Source organism: Toxotes jaculatrix, chromosome 9 (genome assembly GCF_017976425.1).
Source record: "Toxotes jaculatrix isolate fToxJac2 chromosome 9, fToxJac2.pri, whole genome shotgun sequence".
Taxonomy (NCBI): Eukaryota; Metazoa; Chordata; class Actinopteri; family Toxotidae; genus Toxotes; species Toxotes jaculatrix.
This window is the reverse complement of record NC_054402.1, coordinates 15,352,936-15,375,620: the sequence shown is the minus strand read 5'-3', so window position 1 is coordinate 15,375,620 and position 22,685 is coordinate 15,352,936. Positions and strand designations below refer to the sequence as shown.

The 22,685-nt window shown below is 42.4% G+C and overlaps 1 protein-coding gene across 1 annotated transcript in view; it reads left to right on the top strand.

The window, feature by feature from the left end:
• Positions 1-21,219, top strand: part of grm5b (glutamate receptor, metabotropic 5b) — a 52,572-nt gene extending 31,353 nt beyond the window's left edge. Inside the window, exons 6-17 of the mRNA XM_041045939.1 lie at positions 8,974-9,209; positions 9,951-10,072; positions 10,344-10,468; positions 10,593-10,761; positions 11,150-11,276; positions 14,077-14,194; positions 14,398-14,584; positions 15,039-15,197; positions 15,737-15,862; positions 16,488-16,670; positions 17,566-17,732; positions 20,139-21,219. Coding sequence (XP_040901873.1) covers positions 8,974-9,209; positions 9,951-10,072; positions 10,344-10,468; positions 10,593-10,761; positions 11,150-11,276; positions 14,077-14,194; positions 14,398-14,584; positions 15,039-15,197; positions 15,737-15,862; positions 16,488-16,670; positions 17,566-17,732; positions 20,139-21,219 — 2,800 coding nt within the window. The remainder of the gene's footprint in view (positions 1-8,973; positions 9,210-9,950; positions 10,073-10,343; positions 10,469-10,592; positions 10,762-11,149; positions 11,277-14,076; positions 14,195-14,397; positions 14,585-15,038; positions 15,198-15,736; positions 15,863-16,487; positions 16,671-17,565; positions 17,733-20,138) is intronic.
• The last annotated feature ends 1,466 nt before the right edge of the window (positions 21,220-22,685 follow it).

Below are 22,685 nucleotides of genomic sequence, written 5' to 3'. Positions count from 1 at the left end.
GAAATACACTCTGTATGCCTAAACTAGCCTGAACAAAGTGTGTGGGTGAGTGTGAGAAAAAGGGGGAGTGTGTACTTGTATCGACGAGACTTATCTTTAAAGACAGTTGAGGTAGTGAGGGTGTTTCTAAGGTTAGTGCGTTTTGTTGATTGTCAGTTTGAAAAACTTTAAGGTTTGAGGTTGTGGAAATTGCAGTCAAGCATCACATTGTGTCACTGGAAGAAAATGTAATATTTTTATGGTGATACAAATGTTGTCACTGTTAAGATTAAAATGCTTAATTCCAATTGTGATGATTTATATTTTTTAAAATGAAGGATTAAGTGCTCATTTTGTTGAAACATCCCCCCTCCCTTATAAATATGAATGCTTTGTGTGTGTGTGTGTGTGTGTGTGTGTGTGTGTGTGTGTGTGTGTGTTGGTCTGTGTCAGAAATTACTTGATGCATTTTCCTTTTTCCAGGCAGTTAAGTAACTGAATTTCAATGATGATCTGCCAGAATAATTATGGTTCTGTGAAAGACTGAATAATAATCTGCAAAATAAATTGCAAATGTAAACAACACACAGAAAGAATCAAATGGAAGCAGAAGGACGAGAGATGGATAGATTACGCACCAGAAGACCTAAGAGCAGGAATAGAACAAGAAAAGGATGGAGAAAGGGAAGCAATCAGTGTGACAGAAACAGATAAAGAGGGGTGAAAGAAATGGGGAAAGAGAAAAACAATGAGAGGATCTTGATTTGGCGAGAAAAGAGAAACAGGAAAAAGGTGAGGTGAGAGTGTCAGAAAAAATAGAGACAGAGGGTAATGAAGTGTGGCATTGGTAGATGAGTAAAAGTGAACCTGCTGCCAAGGTAAGCAGGCGTGGGTTGTTGTGTGTGTGTGTGTGTGTGTGTGTGTGTGTGTGTGTGTGTGTGTGTGTGTGTGTGTGTGTGTATGTGTGTGTGTTATTGAATGACGGGCGTGTAAAGTGGTCCGATCACTCACATAATTACACAGTTGGCTACACACATGGCCAAGCATCTATCTCACTCTCTCTCCGTCACGCACACACAGACGCTCAGAGTTTAACGCCACAGTGTCTGTGTGTGAGACAGTTCTGACATTTCGCTTAATGAGTTTTGCTGTTGTCGTGGCGAACTTTGACCTGTGTTTGGCCGAGGCTGTTGATAGATGAGGTTTCATGGCTCGAGAGTGGTTGATACGTTCTGTTAAAATTACAGTTTAAAAAAAAAAAAAAAGTCAGAGCTCATTAAACTCTTCCCAAAGCATCACTTTAAAACACATGAATTTTCAGATTGTTGCATTTTTAATGCTTCAGTATATCGCACTTTTCACACATCTTCCAACTCTGAGCAGAACTAGCTAGAGGTGACTTGTAAATATAAATGTTCCTGTAGCTGGTGTTAGCAAGCTGGCCACCTAACCCCACCTCAAGCCCCTGTGTAAAGCTAGCATGTCAGTCCCTCCGCTGAATTTAAAACAATCAAACTAGTATCTACCCTCCATCAAACTCCCAGTAAGGCAGCGAACAAGCAGACTCTCAAATGTCAAAATAGAACAGCATTACTGAGATTAGCACCTATAATCTGACAAAAGTAATGATATGACTGTAGAGCATAAACAGAGTACTGCATTTCTGCCCAACACTGCTGATACAGCTGTGTTTTTTCTGATTTTTCAGATATGAAACATCTGTATTTGGAGAAACACCTTGTATTTTTTTAAGGATGAGCAGAAAAAATATGGTCAAATTCAAACTGAAGTTCACATATGCCGGATGTTGAGTTCACTAACATATAATATTACATAGCTGCACTGTATGTGCATAACTTTAGTGATAGGTACATTATTGTAACATGATTTGCTCCGCTACAGTTGTTTTTCACCAGTAGGGGCAGAGAAGCACAAGCGCTGTGACTTCACAATGCTTAGTGCACACCAGTGAATCATTCTCTACCATACATCTCTTTGTGATTTTTCTCTCATGAATCATAACGACTGTGCTGCATTTCCCATCCAAAACCATAAGTCTGCCGCCACTGTCAAACTTGAATTACCACTGTCTGGCAGCTGCCATTAAATTCCTCACTCTGTTCAATAAAACTCTGCACAAAGTCCGACTTAGCTGCTGCTTTATGCTGATCCTATTTGGTTGAAATAGTCTACTGCAGATTTCTTTGGGTGCTGACACAAATTGACACTTGTCTTTTGTTGTGGTGCTTAGGGAGCCTTCAACGACCATGACTGAACTGTGTGCTTATGAACAGCAACATTTTAAATTGATGAAACAGTCAAATTCAAACGATCCTTTTGACAACATCTGTTTCTGTTTATTGTTCGTTCTCTGGGTTTGACATTCTGACAGCATACGAATGTACAGCTGTTGGGCCGTGAACATTTTGGATGTCCACAGACATGCAGAGCAGCATCTGTTCTTTTTTATTTCCCCCATTTTAAATTTTTTTTTTTTTTAGCTCTGTCACATTGTAACTATCTTCCTGTGTGTGCTTTGTGTTCACTTTCCCCCGCTTGTGGTGTCTGTCCAGCTAATTAATGCTGTCAGGTTTGGTTGGTAGACTTCTGGTGTATGTGAGCATGTATGTATGTGTGTGTATGTGTGTGTGTGCAGTATGTATGGTTGTAAGCAGCAGACGCTCATCTAGAATCTCTGCCAGGTTACCATGGCAGCTAGAGAGTGGGTGGGCTGGGGTCGGATGGCATGCTATTATTGAACCTAGGCATTAATTACTCAAGTGACCCATCGCTATCACAGCTTTAGATCAGAATCAAATATTTTGCTAATATCAAATCTGCGAACTTATTTTCCCGAGCTAAGTCTTACGACAATGATTACACAACAATTCAAATTTGCAACCTAATGTAACAACGCTGAAATTGAAAAGCATGTCTCCACTTTCTGCCCTCCACTCTCATCAAACCCCTGGCGAGGGTGTGCTTGCCAAAGGATCTACAACTGTATCGTGACCAGGCACATCACGACTGAGGTCAAAGTGAAACAATAACACAAATGAAAATTCACTGGTAAGCTGTGGATCCCCCAAATGGTGTGGTTCATTCACTGATCAAATATTATCACTTTAATTCAGATGAAGTGTTCAGTAGGCATGGCCTTGTTTAGCTGTGGGGGTGTAATGATACAGACAGCTCTTGATTTGGTTTGATTTGCAATACAGAGCTCACGGTCTGATATAGTCACAACATTTTAAGTGTAACCTTAACCATGCTCTGCTTTTTGCTACTCGGGCATAACAAATTGTTTACAGTGTCATCTTTCTCTCTCTTACATTAATAACCAGATCACCTTGTCTCACAGGCACGTCCTTGTTTCCATAAAACTAAGCTGAATATAAAATATAAGAATGTGCCAATGTAGATATTGTACATAAGAACTTTATGTTAACAAGTTGAATGAAAATCTCTTGTTCATTCATCTGTATCGCTGGATGAATGTACAGAGACAAAAGATGGAAAACAGTCTGGACGATAATAAGAGAAAATTTAGTTCCTGGTAAATTTGGAAATCAGTCTGAGCTGGAACACACTGAGTCGCTGCTTGTTGTCACAGCAACAGTCAGTCAGGGAACTTGTCCATTGACTGCTTTTGTCGAAAAGACCAGTGAAAACCAGCTTCAGGAGTTAGATTGGGTCAGAAATCCAATTTGCTTTGTATCTAAATGCAACCTTTTTGTTTTCCTGAAGAAAGAGTATGAGAGACAGAGGGACTCTGAAAATAAGAGAATCCTTTATTAGTCCCTCCCTCAAAATAACGCTCCTCTTCTGTCTATTTTTGCTTCGCCAAAAAAATCATCTGTTGTAACATCCTTGTTCAGTTGCAATAATATCTGATTGCAGTTGCATCCCTGCAACCTAATCCACCTTGCCATACCTCTGCTGTAATTCAAAGAGTCAGAAACGTTTGGCTTGAGATGGATTTCACAACCAAGAAAGAACCAAGTGAAAATTAATAATCGTTCGCAAATGAGTCCCAGTTTCTATTTCTACTGTGAATTAACAGAATGGAAAGGCAATTGCCCCAGGCCTCAGTATGTAGAATTGGTTTGTAAAAGTTCTGCTTAAGGAAACACAGTGGCCTACAACACTGGCATACTGTACTATTATGCAAATAGCATTTCCAATATTGGTAGAGACAGGCCGTCTAATGTTAATTGAATAGTGAATAGGAAAGTGTGTGTGTGTGTGTGTGTGTGTGACAGAGGGAGGGTGAGAGAGTGGGAGAAGGTGTGTGTGTGGGGGTGTCTGTGTGTGCATACTCTTAAAATCCAGTGTGCTTTAATGAGACACAAAGTACAGACAGCAGGTTGAGCGTGGGCTGGAAACCATGGCAACGGCCTTGGGCTCCTAGACATGTGGAGAGAAAGAGAGAGAGAGAGAGAGAGAGAGAGAGAGAGAGAGAGAGAGAGAACCAGGATGTCATTAAGAACAGTTATTGCGATCAAAAATAGAGTGAACGAGTGATCAGCCTAATTTATGATGACACACGCACACGCACACAACTGTTGCCCCTCCTTGCACACATAAATAGATGCACGCACGTACGGACATGCACACACACACACTATCTCTCTCCCTCTCTCTCTCTCCCTCTCTCTCTCTCTCTCTCCGCTCTCATGCAGTACATGTATACATATAGAAAGCCCTCTTCTTGTGGCAGCATCGCCCACACAGTTGATCAGCAAACATCTGTGTGTGTTTTTGTGTGTTGGTACAAAATGCACAAAGAAAACAAGACCCTATAAGATGTAGTCTTTTGAATTGGAGGCAAAAGTGTGAAGCTTAAATGCATAGCATCCACACAGGGTCGTAAGCGCACCTTTGGTATTTTTATGGTCGGAGGAGCGTCGCTTGTCTGCAGTGCACTTCAAAATGAGGACTGGGAGGAATCAGTTATCATATTATCAGTGGGTGTTTTATGGGCTTGTGTCAATCATCACCAATCACATCAGCTGTCTGTTCTCTTCCTAAGTGGCTGGAGATTGAAACACACAGATCCACACATTAACCACATGTGCGGTTAAAGTTTTGTGGAACAATTATTTAAAAAGACCTATTTGGAGCTTTGTGGTCAGCTTTGACACCAGGATTGCAGTTTGCTGTTTGAGAGACAATAGCATTCAACCCCTACCGTGCTTCACCGCCTACTCTGACTCAGGGCGAGTCACGAAGATACCAAACAGATGCAGGTGAAGACAAACCTGTGTGTTAGAAAAATAGCAGTGCACCATTTCAAAACTGTACATATCACACGGAGGACATCTCAGGCCGCTATAGGTCAAAACTATCCTGTGTCAGTGATTCTGAGGATTCAACAAAATAAAGTCATCCCAAACATGTCATTTTATGATACATAGTCCAGTGTCATTGATTTCCATGTAAACAAACATCGTTCAATTATAAAACAGATGTGTGGGGTTCAGATAAAAAGTCGTGGGAGTCATTGTTCTAACTGGGAAATGATTAAAATCACATTTCTTATGTTGTTTGGGCAAGACAGAGAACTGAGAGAGCAAATGTAGTTTTCTGTGATTGTACTGGAGAGCAAACTAAACGTATTACACAATTACAAATTTGTTGATAAAACACTGCAGATTTTTTTTTCTTTTCCTGCATCCATATGTGTCTTTATTTATTTTATTTGTGTGATATTTGATCACAGACAGTTTAATACAGTGGGAGTAAAGCTGTTTGGTGAGGCAGTGAGAAGATGAACTAGATGTAGATTATTGGGTTTAAAACCTCAGCAGCACAACCAGTGTTGCTTATCGGAACTGAGAAGAACTTTTGAGAAAAATGCTTTACTTTCAGGTGGTGATTAATGAAAGAGTGGTTGTGAGTGTGTTTGTGTGTATTTTTCCAGTGTCATGCATGTCATTTTGGCCTCAGAGGAGCTGCAGGTGTGCCCTGCTGGGAAGCTTGCCAAACAGGTGGCAAGCCAAAGAAAGAAAGGGAAGAGACAGAGAGAATGAGAGACAGAAAGAGAGAAATAAAACAGTGAAAGAGAAGAACACCACACCACAGAGACAAAAATACACTGTGCATGTGTATGTATGTGACAAAGATAAAGTAGAATAGATTCAGTCAAGTATGTGTTGTGTACAAAAAAAAGAAAAGAAAAAGACAACGTATTGACAGACGAGAGCAGTGGAATGTGACAGAGTTGGAGGATTGGGAGGAAGAGGAGGACAGAAAAACAGAGTGAAGGGGCTCATGGGAAAGCTGAAGGTGTTAATGAGAGAGGGCGAAAGAGACAGATGGAGAGAGAAAATGTGGGAGAGACACAAAAAGAAGAAATCTATTGACAGGATGAGAGAGTGCTGATTAATGATCAGTGATTGTTCACTTCTGAATGTGTTTTCACTGCCTCAGCCTATAAGTCCCTTTGATTTTTGTCAGAATTTTTTTTCTTTCCTCCTTTTCTCACTTTCTCTCCTTCTCACTCTTCCACCCACTGTGTCTCATAATGTCAATACAACATTGTGTTAACCACAGACTAGAAGCAAATACTCACATAAATATCCAAAATCTTATTCATTCTACCCTCAGGGGAGCCACTGATCGATCCGTGATCCCTGTGATAAAACCACTTTGTTGCTCTGAATCCGCCAACCAGCTGAATGAAAAATAATGTACCAAATTCAACTCCAAGTGGTGATGAAGGCATCAGCAACCAACCTTGAGAGTTTATTTCCAAGTCACAGTGCATCAGAGGAATAAGTTTGTAGTGACATTGTGATTGTGATATGCACATTGTTCTGTGAGCTGTCATAATTCACGAGGAAAAAAAAAGTAAAGATTAGAGGAATGTTTTAGTTTTCTATTCTGTTAATCTGGACATGTTTACCCACAGTTTGAGAACCACTGACAGGCTGGTTAGTCCAAGCTTGGTTTGGACTGATAGCTATACGTTTCTAGCTTTTCAGATCCATGCACTCCATGTCCTTATGACCTAAAGAAATCAGAAATATATATTTTGCTATAAACACTTTTTTTTTTGTCAGATTTCATGACTCATCTAGAATAACATGCCAAACAAACACTGGTGACAGAACCGCTGCTCACCTTCCCCATCACCTCCCAACCAGTTCACACCATTTACACACATTACATACTTACCCGCACTTACCTGGATGTTTACAGGCATGGCCTGACATATAATGGATAGCTGTGATTTATGACTGCAGCTCAGAGGCAGAGGGTGACAGGAAGAACGGCAGAAAGAGAGAAAGGGGAAAAAGAGGGACAGTTAGAGAGACACAAATGGTGGCAGACAGAGAAGGCAGTTTACACATGCACACACACACACACGCGTGCACACAAACACTCTGGATCTCCAATCAAACTGAGGCTAGAAAGACTGCTGTAGGAGAAAATGAGTTTTGTTCTCTGGAGGCTCAGAGAGAGAAAGACGGCAGAGAGAGAGAGAGAGAGGGAAAAGAAGAAAGAGAAAGAAAATGAAAATTTCCAAAGGAAGAACTGAGGAATCGTTGTCTTGCTTGAGGCCATGTTGGCAGTCGTTGTGAAAGGAGAGAAGATTTGTCATTCACATCCACTTCTCTCTCTTTCCCTTCCTCTCTTTATCTCTCTCTTTCACACACACACACACACACACACACCACACACACCACACACACACGCACACACACACACACACACACACACACACACACACACACACACACACACACTCACTGTGCCATCTGTGCTTCCTTGAGGAGCAGCAAACCCAAATCTTCTCCAAAAAATGCTAACTACAGCGATACGTCTCCACAGTTTGTTTGTGTGTGTGTGTGCATGTGCGTGTGTGTGTGTGTGTGTGTGTGTGTGTGTGTGTGTGTGTGTGTGTGTGTGTGTGTGTGTGTGTGTGTATTGTGAGGCGGTTATATTCGTCTTGGTGGTGTCTGACGGGGCATGGCTGCTGAGCTGCAGCCAAAATACTCCATTTGACCCAGATCATCTCAGCACCCAGCTGGTGTATGTGTGTGCGTATGTCTGTGCATAGTGTTTATGCCTATTTGTCAGCGATATGATGAATTTTGGACATTGCCCATAATGATGTAAGAGCTCCCTCCCACATGTCCTCTGACTCTTCTTATTATTCTGTTTATGCCTCCTTTCACCGTGTTTCTCCCTGATTTGCTATTTCTGCTCCTCTCTCTCGCTCCCCTTTTCCGCCTTTCTGTTCCTCATTCTCTTTGTTTGTCCCTTTCTGCAAGGAAACTGGAGCACTCACCACGTAAAGGTCTTCATCAGTGTATGTGTGTGTGCATTTGTGATACAGGTGTGTGTGTGTGAAATGGGGTTTTTATTTGTTATGGTGACATCTTGGTGCCCCTGTGCTTCACCTGTCAACCCAAACATTTAATTTTGCCGACAACAGAGAAGGGATGCAGGTCTCACCTGAACCTTGGTGAGTTGGACTTACTTGAGGTGCGGATGGGAGCGAGATCCAAGTCCATTGCCAACCATGCATTGGTGGATCACAGAGTTGGTGTCATATCATTTAGATTAACACATTAATGGAAAAACTAAACCAAAATACTTATTACCTTTCGTTGTTCATCACAGCCCCAATCAAGGAATTCCTCTCTATATTTCCAGCAGCCCAACTTTCTTGTGTTTCTTCGTCCTAGAAGACACAGAAAATTGGCCCATATACTTCTATCTCAGTCTTCTCCCTGGTTATTGACGTTTAAAGAGAATAAAATGTCCAATTAATTTCCGCCAACAGCCTGTGCAGCATAATCAGCAGAAGTATTTTGGAATGATCAAATGACTCCATCACATATTCAGAGGAAATGATGCAATTTTGTTTTTGGTTGTGAAACAGCGGAGCATGTATTTTCGTTCTCACATACAAACTAAGGATATCGTGTTTGCTAAAAGTTTGCTAAACTTTTCTGCTTGTCTTTCCTTGTGTCTTTTGTGCAGTGATGGATGGGCAGACAGGTATGACGTGACAGACGGTTACGTTAAGGAAGCTGCCGGCGGTATTACCATCAAGCTCCAGTCGGCTGATGTGAAATGGTTTGATGATTACTACCTTAAGCTTCGTCCTGAAAATAACCACAGGAACCCCTGGTTTACAGAGTTCTGGCAGCATCGTTTTCACTGTCGCCTCAAAGGCCACCCACAGGAGAACAACAAGTACAACCGCACCTGTAGCAGTGAGTACAGAGACAAAAAGATATTACAATGGCAATCAAAGCAGTGTTATATATTGTGTAGTCCTTTGAGACATATTGCGATAAGACCTGAAATTTTCTCATTTACCTCAGCGTTACAGCTGTACTGTGTTTTTGTGTTGACCACGGCCATCTGGAGTACAGAGGAAGAGAAGAGAGAGAGAGAGAGAGAGAGGCTGTATTGTTTTGGGTCAACAGAACAGGCTACAGTATCAATCTGCTTTTATTGACGGGCTTTCATAACGGCCAGTATTAATGCAAATAACATGCACTCACATAACATACAAACAGACGGGCTGAACACACACCCACACACCTACAGACATACCATATGGATACACACAGCTTTCCGGTTCATCTGAAGATATCCCTTGTGGCTGTGAGTGCACCCTCCCTTTATTTCTTTGTACCCCCCCTCCTCTGTTTCATTCCCTCCATTCATAGGCAAAACTGAGAGCTGCATCAAAGGAAGTCATGTCTCATGTATTCTAATGAAGTGGGACATGAAATACAAATGAACAAGACACAGGAAGAGACAGAAAGAAATGCGATGCAATGAAAGGAGAGGAAAGAGACTGGTCTTTGGTGCTGGGGGGAGAAAGAAATCACATTTAGTTTCATAAAATTAGAAGGGTAACGTGAAATTAAGAGTTGCACTGATATACCTGCCTTTTCTCTTTCTTTTTCTCCTGCCCTCCCGACTCTAACCGCCCACCTCTGCAGAGCGAGAGTCGCTTCGGCAGCAGTATGCACAGGACACCAAGATGGGGTTTGTCATTAATGCCATCTACTCAATGGCATATGGCCTGCATAACATGCAACGGGCACTCTGCCCAGGCTATCAGGTAGGTACTGCTTTGATGGATGAATGGAGGCATGCAGGGACTGAAGAAGATAAAGGAGGGAGATGAAGGGGTGGAGACTGGGAATGCAGGGACAAAAAGAAGGGTATTGCTGCCATATTTTGAGTATTCTTTACTGTCACCAAGCTGAGGTTTAACTGAAGGATTTTATCAACATGGATGATCATTGACCACCATTTCGAAAGTTGTGTTTCTTAAGCTGTCGGTCAGGGTGTTTTTGTTTTATATGACATGACTGTTGGTGTATTTTAAGGGCCTATGTGATGCCATGCGACCTATAGATGGTGCTACACTGCTGGACTTCCTGATGAAAACCAACTTCACAGGCGTGTCAGGGGAGGGAATCTTATTTGATGAGAATGGAGACTCTCCTGGCAGGCGAGTGCTGTAACTGAACAGAGATGACATCTTTTTTTTCCCGTGGCCTTTTGGATTGCAAAGGCGATAGACAAGAAGTGCCTGTGTTTATGCGTTTTCATGTATGTGTGCCTCTTACGTATAGGTATGAAATCATGAACTTCAAAAAGATGGGGAAGGACTATTATGACTACATTAACGTTGGCAGCTGGGACAACAGGGGCTTGAAGATAGATGATGATGAAATCTGGCCCAACAAAGACGCAATCATCAAGTCAGTCTGCAGTGAACCCTGCGACAAAGGACAGATAAAGGTGAGTAAGACTAAAAGATGACTTGTTATATGAGGTATTGGTCAAGTGTTTACATGTGGTATAAAATATACAAAGTGACTGGTTTACAAGCTGTTTACTAAGTGATCATTCAAAAGGTTATTAGAGGTAATATTGAATAAAGTGAACAAATCACTCTACCATCAACAAAATACAAAGCAGTTGCGGCGTCTAATGTACATGACACATTTTCATCTGTGTAAAACATTATACATTTTCACTGCCTCTTTTAAATTAATTAGAAATGCAGTTAAATTCTGAATGAGATGGGTTCATTGGATATTTTCATTCTGAATTTTTCTCAGCTCGCTGTGAGCTTGTACACAAAGGTGCACGCAAACACAGACAGTGTACACTCTGCCCCTTCCAGGTGATCCGTAAAGGTGAGGTGAGTTGCTGCTGGACGTGCACTCCCTGTAAAGAAAATGAGTTTGTGTTCGACGAGTACACCTGTCGAGCCTGTGAACTGGGCTCCTGGCCTACTGATGACCTCACAGGTCAGTCTCTGTATGTTTGTGTGTTTCATGTATGTGCCTGCACATTTATTGTTAACCTTTAACTGCAATGAGCACATGGAACTACACGATTTGACAATGCTCTTGCATGTGTGGTGGTAGTGATGCTACATGACAGAAAATGCACACATGTGTGTGTGTGTGTGTGTGTTTGTGTGTGTTTGTGTGTATGTGTGTAGTGTCATGGGATAAAGGATTCTTATTGGAATGAAGATAGTTGTGTTTTCCCTGATACAATATTATTATTATTATACGGTTAGTCCTGTGGTGGTTACAGTAGAGAGAGAAACTGAGAGACCATCCCTTCATATCACCTCTCCCTTCTCTTTGCCTCTCCTCCCCTCCTCTTCCCTCCCTTCCATTCCCTCTCTCCCATCCCTTTAATTTGTTACCAACATGGTCACCAATGTTTTAATTATTTTGCATCAAGAGCAGCTTTCAATGCAAATACATTTCAGTTGCAATGAAAATTTATTTCCCCTCCATTGCGTCCGAAGCGGTTGGTTGATATTGCCTTGTTATGCTTTCAGCTGCTCATTATAATGCTCGCTAGCTCCTCACCAAGCCCAATGATTAAAACATGAATCCAGCCCTGCTGAAAATTCAGATTGAGCTTCTCTGCCAGAGACAGAAGCATCCTGAAACTAAAACGCGGAGCAAAGCAGTGAGAAAATGAGAAAGAGAAAGTTGACAGTGAAAAACAAGGGAGATAAAGGATTGAAAGCATGACTGGGGTTACCCATGTGCACATTTGTGTGTGTTTGTCTCTGCATGTTCATGTGTGCGAGTATGTGTATGTGACTCATTACATCAACAATAAGTGCCGCATGTCCCCCAGTGGGGCTATATGGAAACAGCAATAATGAGGTGTAAACAAACTGCTTGCCCTGTTCCTCCAGCAGACATTTTGATTTCTCTCCCTCAGGCCAAAAGAAAGGAGAGAAAGAGTGTGAGAGATGAAAAGAGGGAGAGATAAAGAGGCAGCGGGAATAGAGGAGATAGAGTGAGGTCTCAGCTGGCAGGGACCGGAGGTAAAGCGGGTGTGAAAACCTTAGAAAGCAATGGGAGAGTTTAGGAGACAGCTATAGAGCTAAAACAAGAAAAAGATAGTAAGTGAAAAGTGACTTGGAAGCATAAAGACATGGTGAAAGTGAGTTTGAAAAGAGAGAGGAAGGGAGAGATGGAGATGAATAGAGCCTCTGACAGAAAAGGCAACCAGGAAGAGTGAACGGAGCAAAAAAAGAGGAAAAGGGAGGATTAGCTTTGGGATTTGAGCCTCTCCACTGATGGGTAAAGTTCCAGAGTCTGAGTCTAAGAATGTTTGAAGGAGTTTTCCTCAAAACTTTCTATCGACTGAACCCCTCGAATGGTCCGCCTCCCCTTAATGCACCCGTGTGGCTTAGGGTCAAACACGACACAATCTCCTGCAGGTTCTGTAAACTCATTAAGTGTTAATTTGCCGACCTAGCCGGTGCTTTTAGACCGCTCTGAGAACAACACTGATCTGGGATTTTCAGCCCCAACATCTAGATTTATGTGGGCAGGATTAATTGGAGCTAAATTCTCTGCAAGTTCCTTATTTTCCTCCCATCGTACATTTTCACTGGTAGGTGGTCCTCACCCCTAATTTCTAGACACAGTAACAGAAGCACTTGTCTGATTATTGTGTTTACACACACTGTATGATTTTCAATAACTCACACTAATTTAGCTCAAGATTTGTATAAATTTTATCAAGTTTTAACTGATATGTCACTTTGAGCTTTTCAGTGACATAAGCCTACAGGTGGGCCACATCCTCTGCAGAATGCTTCTGCCTGACTTATTTTGTTACAGTCCCTTTGGCCTCCATACAGCAATTAGGCTGTTGTTGAAGCCCTCACACCTAACCACATCACTGATTTAATAAACTTTATTGACCGTGTTAAAGGCAAAGTCATTAAATTACCTAAGTCCTTTTTAACGACTCTTGTGTAGCTCTGTACAAACAGTGTTTTGTGTGTCTGAGAGAGAGAGAGCAAATTAGAGAGAGAGAGGGAAGAAAAGAAAGCAAGACGGAGAAGAAAGTGATAAAGGAGGACAAAGAAAACAAGAAAGTCACAATGATAAAAGTTTTTAGGAAGCGTCTACGTGCGCCCCTGCTTCTCCGGTATGTCCAGATCAACCAGCCGGATAATTTCATCAAGCGTTAAGATGGATCATAATTACAACTGTCCCTTTAATTAATGACACTTTATCTCTTGCCTGGGAGGGAGACAGAGATGGAGGGAGGACAGGAGGGAGAGAATTAGGGAGAAAGGTGGGAGGGTTGAGGATGAAGAGACATAGGGGAGATGTTAGGGGGGGAAAGAGAGGGACAGAGTGATTGATGAGTACTATAAAGAAAAAGAGGGCGACAGGAAACAGAGATCAAGATTGAATGACAGGGGGAATGAAGAAGAAGGGGAGGAAGAAGACAGAGTGGACAACACAGTACAAAATGTACTGCAGGGACAAAAGTAGGGTGCAAAATAGCAGAGGTGTGTTAGAGAAAAACCTTGACTTGAGGACCAGCTGCAGGCACTGCTGATCAGAGACATCCCCACCTGCACATGTACAGGTCCAACGTGCAGATCCTGACCTGCGTAGGTTGCTAGACATGTACTTTACACTGATGTTCCACCTCAACAAAAGTAGGGAAGACTTAACTGAAGTTCACTCTGTACCGTCCAGTTTCTATCCTTCACACACATCAAAGTTCTTGATTAATTTTGTTTCAAAAAATGCATCCCCATATCTTCAGGCTGTGACCCCATACCAGTTGAGTACCTGCGGTGGGGAGACCCTGAACCCATAGCTGCTGTGGTCTTTGCCTGCCTTGGTCTAATGGCTACGTTCTTTGTCACTGCTGTCTTCATCAGGTAATGAATCTCTAACCTCAGAAACCGATGATGAGAAACTGATGAGAACTGTAGAGTAGACAGAGATATGCACCATATGTACCCACTTTGTGTGTATATTTCTGTGTGTGTTTAAATTATTGGATACATACCGAATGTCTGTCCTCACTTCCGTGTTTGTGTTTCTGAACATCATTTATTTGTCTGAATGTGTCTTGATTCAGGTTTCGAGACACCCCAGTAGTGAAATCTTCCAGTAGGGAGCTGTGCTACATAATACTGGCAGGGATCTGCCTGGGTTACCTGTGTACCTTCAGCCTCATAGCCAAACCCCATGTCATCCACTGCTACCTCCAACGACTGGGAATAGGCCTGTCACCTGCCATGAGCTACTCAGCGCTTGTCACCAAGGTAAGGACTGAATTAAGAGTTTGTGAAATAATTATGAGAAACAGGCTGCAGCAACTGCGAGAGGTGTAGGCCTAAAGGATACATCTGTGGGTGGAAGCAAAGCTGTGGACTGAATGAGAAAGAAACCAGAAAAAAAAACAGTCCCCTGATACATCAGATTAAAATCCATTTTATATTTGTTAGACTGAGGGGATATGGGTAACATAAAATTAGAAGCCAGAGCATAGGTCTGTCCTCCACCTGTCCTATGGGATTTTGGGAATGAGTGCTGACTAACAGGGAGGTTGCAGGAAACTGCAATATTCAATTAAAGTGTTTCTTACTAATATGTCTCTGTATAAAGACAGTGGCAGCAGTGTGGAGGCACAGAAAGAAGATTGCCAGAATAAAGATACAGTATGTTCAGTATAGAGTTTATTAAAATGTCCTGATGGTGTTTGCGATCTGACCCCAGACGAACCGCATCGCTCGGATCCTGGCAGGCAGCAAGAAGAAAATCTGTACAAAGAAACCTCGCTTCATGTCTGCCTGCGCTCAGCTCATCATTGCCTTCCTCCTCATTCTGCTGCAGCTGGGCATCATCGTGGCTCTCTTCCTCATGGAGCCACCTGATGTAAGTAGTATGTCTCCGTGTCTGTTTCTCATTGTGAGTGGGAGGGTAGGTCATTGAGACAGACTTAAGAGCAGACAAATTAACAGAGATTTAATGAAGAATGAGTTGATTTGGGGAAAAAAATGAAGTTACAGTATAATGAGGCCCTTAATTTCCAAGAGTCTGTTTCTATTATATCACTGATGTTTTTAAGACCATTTGACACATGCAGTAGTAAATTAATGAGCAGATCAACAGACGCCCTGCTACACTATTTTTGTTGTCTTTATCCAAAACATTATGGTTTTCAGTGGCAGCTAAACGAGCCCACTTTAAGACTGTGTTAGTATTCAATTCTCTGGCAGCAGACTTAAAACACTGGGCATTTGAAGCTGCCAGTGTAATGAATAAAAATGTCAGTTTGTTAATTTGTACTGCTTCCCCGGCCTCCTTTTTTTTTTTTTTTAAATGCCTCTGTTGTCACACACACATTTGCCAGAATACCCACTTTTCTTAGCTGTTGTATCAATGGCATGTCGTGTTCCCTCCTGTTTCTACAGGTGATCCATGACTACCCCAGCATCCGCCAGGTCAACCTCATTTGCTACACCACTAACCTGGGTGTGGTCGCTCCGCTGGGGTACAACGGCCTGCTCATCCTCAGCTGCACCTTCTATGCCTTCAAGGTACTAGATGAAGTGTTTGTTTGTATTTACTGTACATTAGCGCTTTAAAGTTCCTAGGACACCTATAGTAGGAGCCATAGATTGTTATGTCTGTAAATATGTGTATTCATAATAAATGTCCAATTTGTAGTATGTACACAGTACCTCTCTTACCACAACAGCTGCTATATGTGAGAAAAGTCATCATGTGAAAAGCAATGATGAGACCACTGTTTATGCATTGCTGCTCTACAACCTTTCAACAGCAGTAAATGAAATTTTATTACAACAAACACATTAAAAAGTCAGTGTTTGATTATGGGTGGCCCGCAGCCATCCATTTTCTGTAGAGTGTGAGAGCAGAATGGTAAAAAGAGACAAAAGCTGAAATGCACTGCACTTCAAGCAAATAAATTGACTGTGTTTATGAACACAGCAACGCAGCAAACCAATAAAACTCTGGTGGTGCAGGGTTGTGACACCATGTTTCACATAATGGTGAGGTTGACATCAAAAATATAACTGTAGCGCAAAAGCAGTTTGTTATCAGTGTTTAGTCTGCTTCTGTAAATTTTAAAGGCAGTTTACACAGAACAATTTAACACCAATTCAACACTTTGTCTCTCTCTCTTTCTTTTTCTCCAAGACCCGCAACGTCCCAGCTAATTTCAATGAGGCTAAGTACATTGCCTTCACCATGTACACCACCTGTATTATCTGGCTGGCCTTTGTACCCATCTACTTTGGTTCCAACTACAAAATTATCACCATGTGCTTCAGCGTCAGCCTCAGTGCCACTGTGGCTCTGTGCTGCATGTTCGTACCCAAGGTAAGGCTGAAGTTAAAAAAAAACAAAAACAAAAATCCACAGTTTCTGCTTCTCACTCCTTCACTGCTTCGATCTATATGTTTTCTCCCTGCTTAAAGTCACCGCAGATCATTTTTTTGTGATTCCATGGGGAAACCTCAAACATACTGTGGCTACAGTCTTTCTAAATCAGTGCACAAGGTATATTAGCCTGCAGGTAACCATGGCAACAGTACTGATACTTCATGCCACATCACCAGTCAATTCTCAGTGTTGACACGGACTTAACCATGCAGCCAGCCAGTGTGTTTCACTGTATATGTTTACTTCTTTTCCGTCATATTTTGCCCACAACACAGCACAGTTTGTTTAGGTGTGGACATGGACCCCAACATACTTAATGCTTGTGACTATTGACAGTAGTAGTTCACAGACAGAGCTCCCAGTAAACAGTAACCTGCAATTGAAAGTGAGTGGGGAAAGTTAAGTTTTTGAATGAATAATTAGAAACTTGAAATTAAATTTTCACCACATGCCTGTACTGAAGTGAAAAGCCCATTTAAAATATGATCACGTATCATGGTTTGTCCTACTTACGCACTAATAGCTAGATATTCCTGTGGAGCTTCAAAAGAAATGCAATCAATAAAAACAATTAGCCGCTGCCTCTTCTGAGAATTGTGTTTTTATTAGAGTTCTACATTTAAAAGACATAAAAGCCTTTATCACTCCTCTAAAAAGTACATTTATTAAAAGACAGTTTTGTGTAGACAGACAGCAACCAAGTGTCTCCAGACACTGACACAGTGCTGTCGGTCTTTGCTCTCTCTAAACATGATTCAATTAAGCTGTCCTCTTTTTTAAAAGTTGTTTAGTCATGGTTAATTAACATATTTTGTGTTTTATTTTGTATCAGGTGTACATCATTTTAGCCAAACCAGAGCGTAACGTGCGCAGTGCCTTTACCACTAGCACAGTGGTGCGCATGCACGTGGGCGACGGCAAATCGTCCTCAGCTGCCAGTCGTTCTTCTAGTCTGGTTAACCTGTGGAAACGCAGAGGCTCCACTGGAGAGACACTCAGGTACATCTTTGTGTGTGTGTGTGTACACTAGAGATTTCTTGGCTAGGTTAATGCCAGGTTACTCCTCAGTTACAGTCCAAGGCACCATTTCTGTAATGGCCCCACTCTGAGACTATTTGTGGTGTGTGTGTGTGTGCGTGTGTGTGTGTTTGAGCTCTCTATGAGATTGATTCTCTGAACTCCCCTGAGTCTGCCTGACTGTTCTTCTGACCCTAACATGAACTGCAGACAATTGCCTAATGGAGACATGGCAAAGGAGAGAGACAGGAATGAACTGAGGAAGGGAGGGTTGGGGAGAAAACTGAGAGAGAAAAAAAATGAATGCAGGGAATGGACAGAGAGACGAAGTGCAGAAGTGATGGATAAGAAAGAGAAGAAGATGCTAAAGGAACAGTGTGAAAAGGAGAGACATAATAGCCGTCACGCCCAGCTTAAGGCCATCCACAAGTCATCTACTGTGACAAGGAACTGATCAAAGGACACAAAGGGAGTGACGCACAGCCACTTGCCCGGAATGAAAAGGGAGAAAAAAGACAAGAACACATTTTCATCTGTCAGCAGGTTACTCCATCTCACCCCGCTTGGCAAGCAAGATTTCAATCACGCTCTTATGAGAAATGTCAGGAGTGTTTCCATCTTCGTTTCCTTTTATTCCTCTCTTCCCCTCTCCATCTCTTTTGGTCCTATCTTCCCCTGTGGGTGGTGGTAATTGGCAGGGCTGTCTATCTCCTCAGTGCAGCGCTGGAAGCTGTTGCCTTTGAGATGCTGTCATTGTGTAGTCTGAACAGACGCAGACAGACATGAAACCGGCAGACCACGGGGCAAAAGGAGAAATATTTAGAAGAAAGTCATATTTGACTCATGTTTGAACCAAATGTTTGAACTGCTGAAGACTGCTTTGTTTACCTTCACCAGTCATTAAAATCCTCCTCAGAGCTGGATACGATACACGTGAGATCAGATCAGTCAAGTTCTCCTTTAGAATGTGCAACATGTGTTTCAGCTAGTAGCAGGTCCTACCTCTCTTCAAAGCCTCCTGTAAGAGACTCCACCTATGGGATCAAATGAGTAGAATCACTGTGCATGTGTAGGTGCAGGTTGACATAAGTAGAATATGGATATGTGTGCGTGTGTGTATGTGTGTGTTTCCAGAGTGATTTGAATTCTTCTCACCCCCCCCAGCCACAGTGGTGTGAGGTTTAATCAGAAGTTCCACTATAGATTAATCACACTAATTAACCTGACAAAAGGACGAGACGAAGAAGGGGGGGTGGGGACAGAGTGCTATGACTGATGTGAAGCAGATTAAAGTGGGGAAAAAAACTGCAAGATAGAAGTAGAAATAGAGAGAGGAAGAGAGAACCTGACAAAGAAAAATGAAGAACATACTGGTGGGAAAAAATAGAACAGAAAATTAATTGTAATGAAATTAATCAGCAAGTGAAGTCCAACTGATTTTCTGTGGTTGAGTCAAGGCTCCATTTGAATATGTTTGTATCTGTTAAATTACATTACTCATCTAGGATAATGAATTGGAACTAATACAGAGCAGGCACAGTTTATGTAATGTTTTTGCTGTGTGTGGTTTTGTTACTGTGCAGTTTTGTTTCTGTTTGTGCATTTTGTTGCCCTTTTTGGTTCAAAATGCTAATTGACTAACTACTGCTTTTAGATTGGCACTACAAAATATGTTTCTTTGTTTTGCAAACATTAGTATTTTATGGAAAAAAATATTGAATACATTAATAAACAAGGAGATTATTGCTATCAGGATAGACTTGTAACGATAATCAACAGTACAATAAATTCACATTAATTATGGAAACAAGTATGAAAGTATAATTTTAGAAATATCTCATCTGCATTTGAAATGTCATGATGTGATACAAAATTAGGACTGCAAACACATCCACCGAGTAGAATATTAACAAAAACTAGCATATATTTTATTTGAAAGAAAGAGCAAATAATGTTCAGTATATTTATAACACCCACAGTTCAGTTGCCAGCCAGGAAGTACTCTGCAGATGGACAAAGTGAAAGAAATGTTTATAATATAATATTCAGTGCTTCTTCATCATTGAAGACAGTCTCTTACCAAACTAAAATCTGCACTTAAAGACGACATTAAACACAACCAGGCAAATCAAAAATCCATTTTGTGATCTGTCTAAATTAAAAACAAAGAAATAAAAGTGTTATACCTTCTCATTTATACAATCTTAAATCAGGAATGTAGACTGTTTTACTCAAAAAAAAAATCATTTTGTTTTTCCACTCCTAACTGACAAAACAAAACTGATAAAATACTAATTAGCTGAACGTGGTAAATCTACCTCCAAGCACTAAAAACAACCCTTTCTTTCTTCTCTCTCTCGTTCCTGCCACTTCCTTCCTGTTCTCCAGCTCCAACGGTAAATCAGTGTCTTGGGCACAGACAGAGCGCAGCAGTTCACGTGGCAACCACCTGTGGCAGCGGCTGTCCTTCCACATCAAGAAGAAGGAGAATAATCAGACTGCTGTCATCAAGCCCTTCTCCAAAACCTCTGAAGAACGTTACTGTGGAGGGGGTGACCTTCCCCCACATGTTCCTCTGCCCTCCCTCCCGTCCATGTCCTCCCTGCCCACTCATCCTGACACTGGCACAGATAAAACCCTGTACGAGCTCTCGGAGGCAGAAGAGCACTACTCGATCACTTACAGGCCTCAGACACCTTCGCCAATCAGTACGGTCAGCCAGAGGCTGGGGGCAGGTCTAGGGGAGGAGCCTCAGATGACCAGTGTTCCTAAGTACCCGAGCAGCATTTGCAGCGGCGGAAGCAGCAGCAGTTGTGGTCCTGCCAGCAGTGGCTCTGTTGTCGTTGGGAGCGATGGTCGCTTGGTTGCCGTGGACGATCACCCGGGAGAGGCCCAGACTTCGCTGATGGACCAGATCAGCTGTGTGGTGAACCGCTTCACCGCCAACATCACTGAGCTCAACAGCATGATGCTCTCGTCCTCTCCGACCCACTCGCACACACACAAACACACACCTCCTTCTCCTCACCCCACCGACCCGTACCTGTTACCCTGTGAGCTCCAGATGCCCCCGACACTCACCACCTACGCTGATGTCCAGCCCCTCCCACCTGTCGAGTCCAGCTTGGGTGGCCGGGGCGGCTGCCTCGTTCACCCTATCCCTCACTCACCTTACCCACTGCCGCCTCCTCACCCCCAGACCTCCCCCTCTCTCTCGCCCATGCGAGGAGGTCTGGGCTCCTGCCTCACCGACTCTCCCCTGAGGAGGGTGGAGTTGGAAGAGGAGCTTATTGCTTTGACTCCTCCGTCGCCTTTCCGCGACTCTCTGGCGTCCAGCAGTGGCTCACCTGTCTCAGAGACAGATCTGTGTCTGCCCCCAGTCCCCTCCCATCCTCCCCCCTCTCCCCCTTCACCCAGGTACAGCAGACTCACACTCAGAAACTACAGCCAGAGTTCGTCCTCACTGTGAGGCAGAGATAACAAGTGGAAAAAAAAAACGTGGAAGTGAAGAGGAGCACTCAAAACCACAGGTCACAGCGAGAAAGAAGGATGGATTGACTGAAATACATTCATCCCTTCATGGAGTAAAAACCTGAAGTAAAGGAATCACAGAGGGCTGGTTGGTGAATGCACCAAGATGTGTTTGTGTTTACATGTTTGCGGTGAGATGCAAGTATGAGACGCTTTCCAATGTCGTATTTTCTTAGTGCTGTCTCTCACGGGTGAAGCATGATAAACTGCAAAAAATGGCCACTATAACTCTGCAGTCTTTTGGTGTCTTTAAGCCAGAAATCGTTCTCAAAGGGTCTAGAGCAATGTGTCATTTAGGATTGGGTAGTGGCCTTAAGGTAACACGGCTGTCAACTAATTAGAGACTGTGAATGTGTGTGTGTGTGTGTGTTTGTGTGCACGAGTGTGTTTTTGCTGTGTCTTAGTTTATGAGAGATAATGGCAACATGACAGCGAAGACTATTGAAGAGGTAACACTCCTGACGCCTGTGCGGGCTAAACAGAGGTTATCAAGGGCACATCTATTCATACACACACACGCACGCTCAAACACATTAGTGTGAGCACACACAAACAAATACAATGTAAGGGAAAAACACTGTAAATATTTGAGAGGTTATGGATTTTTCTTTGATGATAAAATCCAACAAGCTTCTGACAAAAGTGCATTGTGTTAACATACTGGGCTGTATGTTACTCTGAACAACTTTCTCACAAAAGCATCTTTTGATTCATTCAGCTCTACAATCTGTTTCCTCCACGCAGTTTTCTTTTCCTCAGTCCCTCTTTCTCTTGCTGCTTTCTTTTATCCTGCCAGTATGTCGGTATTTTCTACTTTTCCAGTTTGTTTTCTTCAGAATTTTGAATGTATATTTTCTACATGATTCCTGAAGCTGTTGGGACCAAACCTTTTGTACCTCTCTGTCCGTGACTTGAGAAAGAGGGAGAAGAGGGATTGACAAACCCGGGCCTCGTTTTACCATAAAGATAAAAATCATTAAATTTTGTCGAGGTGGATTGCTGGAAGAAATCTGACCTCAAAGCCTGTTGTTAGTGTGTGACATTTAACAGAGCATAATCTAAGGCTTAGCTGGATCCCAGTCATGACCTTTTCTTTGTACAGTTTGTCAGCGGGGCACAAGTGCCACTCTGTTTCATCAGAGACAGTGCTTTGAATGGGATTAATTGGAATCACAATCAGCTCTAATCTTAGCGGGCACAGATTGATCCTCAGCCTCTACCAGGGTCATCTGTTGCACCGGCGCTACGACCCTTTTAAGCATCTCCACTCTTTTCAGACAAAGAGGGGCAGAACACCAAAAGAGGTTCACAAATTAAAATCAAGCTTCAGATGGGCTTTTTGGATATTTCTGAGAGGTTCAGATAAGATTGATGCTACACTACTGTTATTCTCACAAGACCAAC